Raw genomic sequence first — 14367 nt, forward strand, 5'->3', positions numbered from 1 at the left:
CTCCACGACGACTGGCGTGGAGCGAAAATCGTGTGAAATACTGCCTGCTGTCAAATCGAGGGGGGCTTTTTAGCATGCAAGTGTGAATGCGAAAGCGAGACAGAAAGTCCTCCTTTTTTGGCGAACGTGAGCCGACTCAAGTGTGGCTTAGAAATGAGCTGATTGTTATCGCAAGTGCTCACACATACATAGATGCAGCGTGAAAAAAAAAAACACTCAACTTGCTGCAAACACTGCACACACAAGTGTTTGTTTGCCGTCACGTAATCCGTGCAAGGTCCGCAAGGCCGTTTGCTCAGCGATAAAAGCGCGAGTTTGATAGAATGATTAGTTTCCGTGACTGCAAAAGTTGATCTTGGAGACTGTTTAACCCAAAAATGAGTCATTTCGCGTCAGCGTACGCTTTAAAGGTATTTTGAATTAAATATACTTTATTGAATCTTTCTTATAATAATTACATTTGGTTTACATAATAAGTGGTCAGCTGTGGCTCTTCAGCTTTAGTTTGCTTTTCGTGATTTAAACACTGTTTATTTTCATAACTTTAAAAGTATATGATTTATCATTTTTGTAACACTAGGTACAATGAGGAAAAAAAAAATGTCAAGAAAACATAACCTAACCTAAAACTAACTTAAACTTACCATAAACTAAACCAATCCTTGAATCAAGGGTATTCAGAAATAGCACATTTTCCCTGAATTTCAAACATTTCTCTTGAATCTTCTGATCCAACGTTTTTACTTCTGCTAATTCATGAACCTCACTTGATCTTGTCCAGCCAGGAACATTCAAAACCATTTTGAGTACCTTGTTTTGGACACGCTGGAGCTTCAATTTATGAGTTCTAGCGCAACACTCCCAAACAGGTACTGCATACTCAATAACGGGGTAAATTATTTGTTTGTAAACAGCTAACTTATTTTTCAAAGAAAGCTTTGATTTTCTGTTAATTAAAGGATACAAACACCTGATGAGAATGCTGCACTTGTTCAATATTTTGTCTACATGCTGCCGAAACAAAAGTTTCGAGTCAAGTATGAGACCTAAATAGACAACTTCCTTTGACCAGGGTATCGAAACATCATTCATTTTAATCAAAACATCATCCTTTGGGGCAAATCGGGCCGATTTGGAAAGTGGAAAAATGATGGTTTGAGTTTTGGCTGCATTTATGCGAATTTTCCAGTCGCCAAAGTATTCGGAAAGAACGTCAAGACCCTTCTGAAGACGGCCAACTAAATATCTGGTTATTTTACCCTTATAAATAACGGCAGTGTCATCAGCAAAAAGTGACAACACACCATTACCAGGAAGAGTAGGCAAATCAGATGTAAAAATATTGTACAGAAGTGGGCCAAGAATACTTCCTTGGGAACCCCAGCATCAATGTTGAATAATCCAGAAGCAATCCCATTCAGAAAAACCTGAACGATCTCTCCGAAAGATAGTGCTGGATAATTTTGATAAGATACATTGGAAAACCGTATAAATACAGTTTATGTATCAAACCATCATGCCAAACATTGTCAAAAGCCTTCTCAACATCCAACAAAGCCATAGCAGTTGATTTAGACTCAAGCTTGTTCTGCTTGATGATTTTAGTTACTCTCGTAAGCTGATGAGCAGTATTATGTCCCTTTCGGAAGCCAAACTGCTCGTTCAAAATTATATTATTATCGTTGGTAAAATCCAAAAGCCTTGAATAGATGACCTTCTCAAAGAGTTTGGACAGACTACTCAAAAGACTAATGGGACGATAACTTGTTGGCGATGTTGGATCTTTTGAGGCTTCAAAATTGGTATGACTTTGCCCAGTTTCCAATTGGTGGGGAAGTAACCAAGTTGCAAACATTTATTGAAAATATTGGCTAGATGTTGAAAGAACTGATCACTCTGTTTTTTCAACACTAGATTAAAATGTTATCAAAGCCAGGAGCTTTCATATTTTTCATTTGTTTTACTGCAACTTTGACTTCCTCACCAGAAACATGGGAATCTGCTGGAAATTCAAAGGTAGAGTTATTAATTGTTGAAATACTATTGGCAACTGATGTTTCTTTACGGCTGGTCATGGAAGCGCCAAGATTATGAGAACTAACAAAATGAAGCCCAAGTGCATTTGCCTTTTCCTCAGATGTAATCAAAGGAGAATCCTCAACAATAAGAGGAGGAATAGGCTTTGGTTTGTTTTTAAGAACTTTTGAAAGTTTCCAAAATGGTTTTGAATAATTCCCAAGCTGGCTTACATGTTTTGAAAATTCTTGATTTCTGATATTGTCAAGTCGGTCTTGTATGATTTTGTTCAAATTGTTCTGAAATCTTTTGTCATAGTCCCCAGTCCGTTGATATTGTCTCCTATAAACATTCCTAAGTCTAATCAAGTGTTTAGTATCTACGTCAATATCAGTTACCTTAAAATTAACAGGAACCTCCCGAACGTTGGCAGCCTCTGCTTGGTTGATAGCCTGCTGGATCACCTCCAGCGAACGATCAATATCGGCAGAAGTTTCCGGGTGTTGATCATAGTCGATGTTGCCGTCTACCACTTGCTGAAACTGCTGCCAGTCAACGTTGTGGTAATCTTTCCGGGTTGGTTGCCGCTGCGGAGTAACGGAAGCTCCAACCTCCACAACCACCGGATAGTGATCAGAACTCAACTCTTCAAACACCTCAGGATGAGCCACGTTCTCAGCCATATTGGTAATGAAGAAGTCGATGATTGAGTGATTCCCAGACCGAGCCACCCTCGTTGGACGATCCGGACTCACAACGTTGTAGTATCCGTTTTGCAGATCGTTGTGCAGAATCACTCCGTTCCGATTCCTCCTGCTGTTGCCCCAAACTTCATGCTTCGCGTTGAGGTCGCCAGCGATGATGTACTTTGCGCTCCGCCGTGTCAGCTTCTGGATATCGCTCTTCAGTTTTGCTGCTGAACCATCTCTGGCATTCACCTGACGTGGGCAGTATGCAGCAATGAAGAGTACTGGGCCAACCGAAGTGGGAATTTCCACCCCAACGGCCTCGATGATGTCCAGCTTAAAGTGTGGCAGCCGGCGTGGCTTGAGATCACGATGAACAGCGACAAGCACACCTCCTCCTCCAGAGGTGGTCCTGTCGAGCTGCGTCGCGATCTTGTAGTTTTGCAGATAAACTTTTTCACCGGGCTTCAGATGAGTTTCCGTGATGGCAGCTACGTCGATCTCCTTCTCGCGAAGAAAATCCACCAGCTCTAAATTCTTCCTCCTAATGGAGCAAGCGTTCCAATTCAGCAGCTTGAGGGACCTACGATCCATACTGGATGACGAACGAGGTCAGCACTTCAATCTGCTGGGTCTTGGTTTTGCATCCACGCAGTGCAGCGGACATCTGTTTGAAAATATTGAGGAGTTCGGTTGAGGTGTAAAGATCATTACCATTTTCCTCAACTGCTGGTTCTTGGGTTGGTCTTGGCTCCTGGCTGAAGCCCGGTGGTGGCGGTCTCGGCTCCTGGCTGGAACCCGGCCGTGGATGATTCATCTCAGCTCTCTTCCTGGGATCCAACGGCAACGGTGCCAAGTTCGGGACCTGGCGTCGCGGTTGAAGAGGGAAATTTTGCTCCACCAGGGCTGGAGGAGTTCTACGACGCTGAGGCTGATTCTTCGTCGATGCTTGCTGCCGAATTTTCACGAACTCAGCTCTCTTGGGGCACTTTCGGTCGGTTGACGAGTGCTCACCGTTGCAGTTGAGGCACTTCACCAGCGAATCTTGGATGCACTGGGATGTGATGTGCGCATCGGTACCACATTTGGCGCAACGACGCTTCAGGTGGCAGTTCTTACCTCCGTGCCCGAAGCCCAGGCAGTTGAAGCATTGTGTGACGTCACGGTGCACTGGTCGGTATCGCTCCCACGACACGATAATGTTGAAAACCGCTCGGATTGCCTTCAGCTCAGGAAGCGTCGTCGATCCCTTAGCCAAATGCAGCAGGTAGAGCTGGTCACGGTACTTGATGTCTTTGTTGCGTCGGCTCATTTTGTGCACGGCCAACACATCCAGTTTCAAAACTTTTAGCTCGGCAGCTAATTCCTCCACTGGCATGTCGTACAGACCTCTGACGACGATTTTGTACGGCTTATCCATGACGACATCATGGGTAAAGTACTCCGCCTCGTTTTCGGTCAAGTAGTCCTTGACCAGTTGATAGTGCTGCCTGGATTGCACCAGCACCTTAAATCCGTCCTGACACAGACGAATGTTGCCTAGGACTTTCCCAGACTTGATGAGTTCAACCAGCCCCGCTCGAAAGTCGATCGTTGCTGCTGATTGCCTCACATAAAAAGGAGGCAGTTTCTCCTTTCGCTGTTTCACTTCATTCTCCTTTGCTTCCGCTACCTGGTCCTCGTCAGGCAGTCCAGCGAACTGGTTGTTCTTCAATAGCTGCTCCTCGTGCGACGAAGAGTTCTCCTCCTCCTCATCCATCGGTACAGTACCGTCGCTCTTTTTCGTCTTTTTGCTGTTCGATGTCACTTCCAAAAGCACCTTCCTTTTGGAAATCCCCGGTTTTGGCCATCAGTTGAGGCCTCAACCTTCCTTTGGAAATTCCCACTTTTTGCCTGCTTGAGCCGCAGGTAGGGCAATATTGCCGGCGTTTTGCGCCGGGACGCGACGAGTCATGTTGATTCAGACAACCTTCACCAACGAATGCTCGGATAACAATGATTCGAAAGGTAAACAAACAGCTGTCACTTGAAAGAGTCGGCACGACAAGCCGAAATCAGACTAATTACCTACCGGGTCAGGTGGAACTTTCCAAGAATTTCGCAGCTCTATCAAACACAAAGCAATCGCCAGAACCCACGTGACCATCGGAATGCGGTTTAGAGCCGAGCCTCGTCGACTAATAATGACTCTATAGAGCGAGAACTAATTGCTTTTACCCTGAGAAATGGCTGCCTTTTTATCGCAATCAAACGCCGCCACCGCTGACTGACTATGTGGAGCTTGACGCAGAGCAAGGTGCCGACCGACGAAAGGGCAGTAGTTCTGAGATTTGCCGGATGTTTGTCATTCTCTCGCGGAAATCGATACCGCATTCTGAGTCTTGAGGCAAGAATCGGTCAGCTGTCGAAGCAAGCTGGGATGACGCCATCGATCAGTTTGGCGCACAAAGCAACGCGCTGTTTGCGCGATTACGGCTACATTATGGCAAGCTGGGTTGAGCTGTCAAATGTCGTTTTCGCAAACGGGAGTCGAAGCGAAATTGTTGTTAAATGGGAAGAAACGAAGTGTGCCGTGAAGCTAAACTCAGTTGTCATCCAGAGATGTCAACAACAGTCCCATCTTGTTGTTATCGTCACTCATATTGTGATTCGTTCTTGTTCGACCAAACCTTGTTCTGTGAGGCTGTGGAGAATGTCTTTTCCCGACCTGTGTAAATACCGTCCAATCGAATCTAATAGGAAAAGTGAAACAAACCGAGCCGCCAGCAGGTCTGTTGCTTTGAAGTCCCCCTTATCAGCGCCAACATGCCCTTGCACTTTGCCCCACGAAAACAAAACAAACACTCACTCTATATCGCTGATACCGGCCCGGTTCTCCTCCTCGAGCATCGCGTCCAGCTCGTCCGTCAGGTTCGCCAGCATGTTGCCGATGTCGTTGAGGACGTTCGTTCCGACGACCGCAGCGGCCGCGGCCTGCGTCGGCGACGTGCTGCACGAGCCCGGCCCGCTGGCACTGTTTGAGCAATTTTGATTGGGCGCAACGCCGCCGGCGGATTCCTGAGGCGGCGACAGCTGCTGGATGCAGCCGGCCAGGGTGGTCGTGATGGAACCCGTCGACGAGGAGGAGGACGTCGAGGACGACGAGTGGGAGAGCATGGTGGCGGCGGTTGGGGGCCGCTCGTGCAGCGCGGGGTGATCGACCATGCGGTTCATCGAGCGCTGCTTGATCGTGCCGGCGTTCTCGTTGGCGAACGGGATCTGGTCGATCGACTCGAGGCTGGAGTTGCTCTTGTTGTCGTGCTGGGTCTTGTGAATCTCGACCGTCGTCTGGTGCGTTTGGCCGGCGTAGTTGGAGTAGAGGGCGGCTGCGGCGGCCGCAGCGGCTTGCTGTTGCTGCGCAGCGGCTTGCTGCTGGAGGATAATCTGATTGTGGTAGATTGGCTGGGGCTGTTGGGAGGTTGGAGGTTGGCTCGTCGCGGGATTGTATTTAAGCGGATGGTGCGGGAAGGAAGCGTAGTTGGAGAAGTGCATAGCGTCCAGCGCTGCCGTGGCCATTTCGACGTTCTCGATGTGGCCTAGTTGCGGGTAGGGAGGGCTGGGCCACCGTCCGAGGTGGGCGCCAGCTTAAGGTTATTGGCTACAATTTTCGCTATGGGTCGCTGCCGTTGGGTTGTTCCGACGGGACCGATCGGGTTCTGGCACAGGGTTAACCGGACGCCGTAGCTGTTGCGTTGATGCTGCCGGGCAGGGTTCCGCCGCCCTGGTAGTAGGGCTGCTGGTGCTGGGCCGGATGTTGCTGGTGCATCTGCGCCAGGTGATGTGCGTCGCCGAGTTCGTTCGTCGGGGTTATGTCACTGTCGTCGTACGAACTGCGGCGGTAGATGGCCTGCGTGCCGTCAAAGTGAACGTGCGGGTATGAAATGGCCGGCGGTTGTTGGCAGTAGTACGCGCCGGGATCCGTGGGTTGTCGCATGAACGTCGAGTAGGTCAGCTGTTTGTGACCTTCGAGCGATTCGTCAAACTGACCGCGGAGCGGAACGCCAGTCGGTTGACAGTGCAAGGCAGCTGTTGTAGCCTGTGGCAACGGGACCGTAGCGTATTGGCCTCCTCCGCCCAGCTTTCCGCTGATGATGTCTTTGACGCGTTTGATCGCCAGGAGGATCTTCTTCTGGTGACCCAGCTTCACGATGCCGATGTCTTCCAGATCTTCCCACGTAAGCTGTGTAACGTCGTTCACCGTTACGTACCCCTGCGCTAGCAGTGGCTGGACGTACTCCTCAAGCCGTAGCAGACGCAACCACTCGTCGATCGAACCCGGCACGTAGTTCGGCAACGCATCCGGCAGCTTCAGCGTGTCAATGTGCCGCTTCAGTCTTTCTCGGTGCGTCGGCTGCTTGATGCCGATCGCTGTCAAATCCTCCGGAGTCATTCGCGCGATCGTCGACAGATCGTACCCCGCTTCCAGGAACAGATACGTGTACTCGTGGAAGTGAATCTCCATCAGCCACTCGGAGATGATGTCGTGATCGGTTCGGTTCGAGTGGTTGCTCAACCGGTGGTTCCCCGATCCGATCGAGCACGAGCTGACCGAACATCGCGGCGACGAAAGCGTTCCGTAGCCTCCGTTACCGCTTCGATTCGAAGAGGTGGACGCACCCGTCAGGTACGACGAAGCCCGGCCCGAGTCCAAGCTGGCAGTCGAGTGCCGCGAACCGGAACCAGCCGATCCGGACAAGCTGATCGGGCTGTCCCGGCCGGGCGACTGCGTGAGATCAATTCCTGATCATCGGCATAGTCCGTATGATCGTAGCGTAGCATTAGCGATGAAGGCGTTTCCTGTTGGGCCGCTGCGGCAACCTGTATCTCGTCCCCACCCTGCTGCTGCGTTCCGTTCGTTCTTCCGTACACGTCCGGAACAGCCGGGGCATCACCTTCTTGGCTTGCGGTGCCGATTTAGATTGTCTGGACATTCCTCCCGTGTTGACACTTAGCTTTCGCATTGTAAGGGCATACGGCAGCGGCTCTCGCGAGCAGCATCCAAATAAAGAGGGAAACTAAGGCAAAAAGGAGACAACTGGTTCGCTGGAGCCCACTCATCCGGATTCGGAATTCCGTCGTCTTCTTCCTATACTGGCTTACACAATTCTGATTGCACTTTCCAGCGATTATCTCGACCTTTTTTCACTTTGCTTCGCGCAGTAGATTTTTTTCTTATTAGTTTTCCGTAGTCTTCCCAACACTCTAATTCACACACTCGCGCACACAATTCGGCTGACCGCAGTCCGTGTTCCACCGTGTTCAGGATGTTATGTAAATATTTTGATCCGGCAACCCCTCGGGACCGACCGAATCCGTTCCCGGTACTTTCGGAACTTCCCTTGGTTTCCACCGCTTTTCGGAACCAGTTCCGCACCGGAACCGACCCGTTTTGGCCGTTTTCTCGAGCAGATGGCAACCGAGTTCGACTCGCGTCAACTTCGTAGGTGTTATGGCTTCATTTTGTTCCGCTTTCCATGCTGCCTGTCTAATGTCGCTGCGTTCGTGTCTGTGTGTGTATCCGTGTACTTGTATTGACTCCGTGTCTGCACGTATCAATTTTCCTTTTCGCTTGATCTGCTGCTCCTCGGCAACATGTAATCGTTCCCTGGAACGACTCACAATTGTGCTCAATTAGTCAAATCTTGGAAGACAATATTCCCGAGTCGCTGCTCTGGACCACTTCTCAACCACTATTGGAAAAATTTTACACACTCTCTCTCGCCTTCTTCACCGTCAATACTCGATGATCGACTTTTCTGTGTGTCTGTGTTGCTACTACTACTCCGCGCAGTGGCTGTCAGTGACTCTGTGGCGCGACGGCTGTGTCGTCGTCGTACGGTTGTACTACTCCTCGTCGTCGCCGTAGTTTCTTTTCCCTGCTTCCTCCTCTTCTTCTTCCTCTCGCTCCACCACCGACTGCTTCTTTTATGACAAACAAGCCTCGAGGAGAATGCTGTGCCGACGTCCCGTCTCACTCACACTCACGCGCGTGAGCGAGCAAGCACCACAAGAAAAATTGAGTTTCACGAGTCTGGCGATAGAGCGCCTACTGATTTTTTCTCCTCTTCCTCCCCGTTTCTTCTTCCCTCGGACCGACTGACTGTGTCTGCTTCTTCTCCCGCTGCCGTAGATATTCCTCTTCTTCCTTGTTCGCGTTTTCTATCGCGCTGACTCCTTCTTTTGTCGACTGCACTTTTGACCTCAAAATGGGGCGATCCTTTTGGCGTCGTCTCCTCACTCCCGATTCACTTCTCGGCGCGGCCTGCTGTTCCCAACTAGATTCCGTCCGCCCGTCAATTCCTACTGGAACCGCGCACTACCGTGTCCGCAGCAAATCTGTGCGAAGACTTTTCTTTTTTTCTTTGCTCCCTTCAGCGCGCGCGACACACACTCTCTGCCCGTGACGGTGTCTCTGTGGTGACTACCGTCGATGACGGCGGCGGCTGCAGTCTTGTGCGGTTCGTCGAAGAAATATGGTGGTCGAGTCGACGAAGTCGACGCGATGATGACGGAACGTTTAACGCGCTGGGTTGAGCGGAGTGAATCGACTGTCTCGCTCTCCCCTCTCTCTTTCTTGCTCTAGCAACCGTTGAAACTTGAATATCTGGCGCGAATTGACAGTAGAGAGTGGTTTCCGTCCCGCACCACCCAGAGTTGGAGGGGACACGGTCTGACAGATGGCCTACGTGACCTTGCGCAGTAATCACCAGAAAGCTTGACAGCCGTAAACAACGCGGCGTTCGTCGACTTGGTCGACGCTCGGGAACGCGGGAGACCTCTGGTGGTGAGCACACGTTGCTGGTGAGCGTTGCGCAAGGTTTGTTGACTACAAAGGTGTGGCAAATGTTTAATGTTGCATACTTTGAGGGTATTACAAACACATTAAGATCGAAAGTTCTCCAAAATATAATATTTGTTTAAATTTAATTTCATTTTTAATTGGCTTCAACTAGAGCTTTGTCGATTCTGACGATTGCGTTGATTTTGTTAATTTGGTTGAATTTGTTGACATTGTTGATTTTGTTGAACGATTCTCAAGTTTTTAAATTCAAGCTATTTTTTTTTAAATTTTCGGGAAATTCGAAATTATGAATTTAAAATGACCGTTATTTTTAAATGAATGGATATTTGACAATGCACATTAGCATGATTTTGATGAACCAGGATTTGTGTAACAAACACAAACAGGTACCGTCACTTTTTAAATAAAATTACGGTTTGTAAAAATTAGAAATTATTCAAAACTAATGGTAAATTACAGAGAAATAATAAAAATAAAAGAAATTAGGTCGTTGATTTTCTCTTAAGAATTTTTAAGTGAGAAATAAAAATTTGAAAAAATCAACTGCTGCGGCGACGTTTATCACAAAAAAACTGCAGTCCAGACTCGAACATCTTAAAGTTTGTATGGGACTTCGAAAAATCGAACCATGAACATTTTGTTTTGCAGTTCTTGCTTTCTTTATCAAATTTGAGTTCTTCGATCTCATTTTAGTCAAATTTGCGAGGTTGCATATTAAATTTCAAAATGCATTTTTTTATATTTCATCACCATTTTGGCCAACATTTATTTGAACAACTACTAATTTTAAGACAAACAACCAAATTAATCCAATGATTATTCCTTTCAATTGGTTGAAAGTCAAATGAAACCATTTCAAAACTTCAATTCAGTGTGAAACTTGAAGAAGAAAAATGCTCCTCCTTTCTTGTTTTGGATCAAAACTTTTAGGATTCATATTTGCTTAGTCATTTTTTTTTGTTTTCACCCCATTGTTCATTCAAAAATTTTAGGCTGCAAGTCTGATTTTCTAAAATTCAAGGAAAACGTTGTACCAAATCTGGAGTTTTTTTAAGTTCCAATAAACCAAATTTTCAGTTTTGCTTTTTCGGTGTTTTTAAATCCTGACTCAAGGCGGTTTCAAAAACACAAAAGCAAAAACTGTCGGTTTATTGGACCTTTTCAATAAAATAAACTCCAGAAATGTTTTATATGTCACTACAGTTGCACTACTATCAAAAATGAGCGCAATATCAATAAATTTATGAAAATCAAGAAATAGTTACACTAAAAATAAATGAGACACGTTAACCTTTTATAAAAAAAATCAAGATTTTCAATGGTATTGCAGTTGTTACCAAAATGTTTCCAACAATTATTTTCAAAGCTTACTTTTTTACTTTACAGTGATTCCATCAAACCAGCAGGATCCAAATCAAAACTACGTATTTTCAAAAAATACTTAAAATTTAAGTTTTTTAAAGATCGGTATCAAATCATCAGGATTTCCTTATACATTTCGAAAGTAAGAACACAAATTTATAAAAATGCTAATTTAAAAAAAAACAGCGTATTTTCACAAAAAAAAATCACAATTTAAGTTTTTACAATATCGAAAGTAATGACACAAAGTTTTGAAAATAATCAAAGTTTTCAAAAAACTTCTTACTTTCAAAAAAATACTCAAAATCACAATTTTTACAATATGGTTACCAAATGATTGGGATTTTTTCATAAATTTCTAAATTAATCATATTTTTTTGAAAATAATCAAAATTTTCAAAAAACTGCGTGCTGGGTATCAAATGTTCTGGAATTTTGTTCATACATGACGAAAGCAATATCACATTTTTATAAAAATACTCCAATTTTTCACGGAACTACGTTTTTCGAAAAAATACTCCAAATTCCAGTTTATTGCAATATGATTATCACATGATCAGTATTTTTTCATAGATTTCGAAAGCAATTACACATTTTTTTTTAATACTCAGAATTTTCACCAAATTACGTTTTTCGAAAAACTACTCAAATTTTCAGCTTTTTTACAATATGGGTATCAAATGATCACGATTTTCCATACATTTCGAAAGTAATAACATTTTTTTTAAATACTCAAAACTTTCACAGAGCTAGGTATTTTTGAAAATATCATCAAAATTACAAATAATCGTGATTTTTCATTCATTTCGAAAGTAATAAAACACATTTTTGAGATGCTATAAATTTTCACAAAGCTACGTATTTTCGAAAAAAAATCGTTTTTTTGTTTTTCAAATAATCGAGAATTTTCGATACATTTCAAAAACAATAAAACATATTTTAAAAATACTCAAATTTTTCAGAGCTACGTTTTTCGAAAATATACTCCAAATTTTTAGTTTACTACAATACGGTTATCAAATGTGGAGTTTTTTTTTTTTTTTTTTGAAAAGGTCCAATAAACCAAATTTCCAGTTTTTGCTTTTTGGGTGTTTTTCGAAACCGCCTTGAATCAGGGGTATTAAAAGACACCCATAAAGCAAAAACTGAAAATTTGGTTTATTGGACTTTAAAAAAAAAACTCAAGAAATGATCAGTATTTTTTCATAGATTTCGAAAGCAGTGGCACATTTTTTTAAATACTCAAAATTTTCACAAAAAAAAATGTTTTTCGAAAAACTACTCAAAATTTAAGTTTTTACAATAGGGTATCAAATGATCGAGATTTTGTCATACATTTCGAGAGTAACAACACACATTTTAAAAATAATAAGAAGTTTCACAGAACTACGTATTTTGAAAAAAAAATATCAAAAATTAAAATAATATCAAATAGTCCGGATTTTTCATACATTTCGAAAGTAATAAAACTCATTTTTGAGGTACTCAAAATTTTCCCAAAACTACGTATTTTCGTTAAAAATAACATTTTTTTTTGTTTTTCACAATATGGGTATCAAATGAATCGGAATTTTTATACTTTTCGAAAGCAATAAAATATATTTTTAAAAATACTAAAAATTTTCACAGAACTACGTTTTTCGAAAAATACTCCAAATTCTAGTTTATTACAATATGGTTATCAGTATTTTCATAGGTTTCGAAAGTAATGACACAGTTTTTTTAAATACTCAAAATTTTCACCAAACTACGTTTTTTTGAAAAACTTCTCAATTTTTTTTAATATGGGTATCAAATGATCGAGATTTTTTCATACATTTTTAAAAATAATAAAAAAGTTTCACAGAACTACGTATTTTCAAAAAAATAATCAACAATTCAAATATTATCAAATAGTCTAAATATTTCATACATTTTGAATGTAATAAAACACATTTTTGAGGCACTCAAAATTTTCACAAAACTACGTATTTTGGAAAAAAATAACAATTTTTTGTTTTCACAATATGGGTATCAAATGATCGGGAATTTTTCATACATGCCGATAGAAATAATTTGTTCAAACTACATAGTTTTGTGAAATTTATGAGTACTTTCAAACAAAAATATGCTAAACAGATGATGGATATTTTTCGAAATTTTTCTAATTACCATTATTCATATTGAAAACTGAAATTTTACGTTCTCTTTTGAAAATACGTAGTTCTGACGAGTTTTGACAGTGCGCGCTTTTCCTGCTTGCCGTTGCGCGTCAGGTTGGCAGTGTTGCGTCAGCTGCACGCTGAACAACGTTTACGTGAAATGGGTAGAATCGCACCACTTCACAGCGTTCGGGTGTAGACCGAACAGTGAAAATGTTGGGTATTTTCTTTTTTTGTTATAACTTTCGAAATGTATGAAAAAATCCCAATCATTTGATACCCATACTGTAAAAACTGAAATTTTGCGTATTTTTCGAAAACACGTAGTTTTGTGAAAATTTTAAATATTTAAAAAAATGTGTTATTATTTTCGAAATGTATGAGGCAAGACTGTATTTTACTTGTCGATACAAGTTCTGAAAAGTTCAACGTTTCAGCACTCATTTTAGCGAAATCATTAAAATATTATACTTTCGTTTTTTTAGAAACCACTCGTTTGAAACGCGTTCTTTTAGTCGATTTTTTTTAGATGCAACCATGGTCCAATGACTCTCCCCTTTGTCATCAAAGTTTCGCAAAATCGAAAGATCAACAAGTCGTCAAGTCGAAACTCAAACGCCAGCGCTTTTACGCAGGCACGATAGTTTTATTTTGTTAGGTGGATTTGTTCTTTCAATTGTTAAAACATTGCGGTTTTTCATCTTTTCAAAAGTTTATTGATATATTTCAATCATAGATCTCGTTTATTCATATATATAATATATAAGTAACTATGCCTTAAGTGTTTTGTTTTTATTTTTCATTGTTTTTTCTGAATTCATTGTAATTGTTATAATAATTATAATAATAATATTTCAATAAGTTATGCCTTTATTAAATTTGTATCTACGTAATAAGTATTTCTTGCTTCGCTTTCTACTCTGATCAAACGCATAATATTACTAGTAAAAAGGGTAGAGTTTTGCTTCTGCTTCTTCCTGCGCTCTCTCGCGCTGTACACACCCCAAGTTCAGCAGCTTACAATTGTTTACCGTTTTGACTTATTTCTCACTTTGTCACGCAGTTTATGTCTCTTTTTTGTTTGAATATTTTATATATTTATGTTTGAAATGAAGTTCGATGAAAGATAGTGTTTTTTTATTTTTACAGCTTTTTTAAGTTAAATGAGCAACCGTACTCGACTCTGTCTGTGTGCGTGTCTTGCTGTCACGCAACAGATGGCACTTGAAGGTTTAATCTTTACACGATAGGTTTATTTTTCTTTTATTTAAGAGCACTCGTTTGTTTTTGGTTTGTTTACTTCTTGTTTTCTCGCGCTAAT

At 42.6% G+C, this 14367-nt stretch overlaps 2 protein-coding genes across 2 annotated transcripts in view; both read right to left on the minus strand.

Moving 5' to 3' along the window:
• The window catches only part of LOC6051582, a 44289-nt gene that overhangs the window by 19276 nt on the left and 10646 nt on the right, over positions 1 to 14367 (minus strand). The window contains 3 exon segments of the mRNA XM_038266526.1: positions 5551 to 6277; positions 6414 to 7464; positions 9428 to 9539. Of these exon segments, the coding sequence (XP_038122454.1) occupies positions 5551 to 6277; positions 6414 to 7464; positions 9428 to 9539 (1890 nt within the window).
• On the minus strand, positions 4693 to 7942 carry LOC119765095 (caskin-2-like). Its single transcript, XM_038248248.1, is given in 5 exon segments — positions 4693 to 6298; positions 6301 to 6444; positions 6447 to 7484; positions 7487 to 7627; positions 7630 to 7942. Coding segments are annotated over 5 exon segments (2148 nt in total). The 5' UTR covers positions 7703 to 7942; the 3' UTR covers positions 4693 to 5546.

This window comes from Culex quinquefasciatus, chromosome 1 (genome assembly GCF_015732765.1).
Source record: "Culex quinquefasciatus strain JHB chromosome 1, VPISU_Cqui_1.0_pri_paternal, whole genome shotgun sequence".
Classification (NCBI taxonomy): Eukaryota; Metazoa; Arthropoda; class Insecta; order Diptera; family Culicidae; genus Culex; species Culex quinquefasciatus.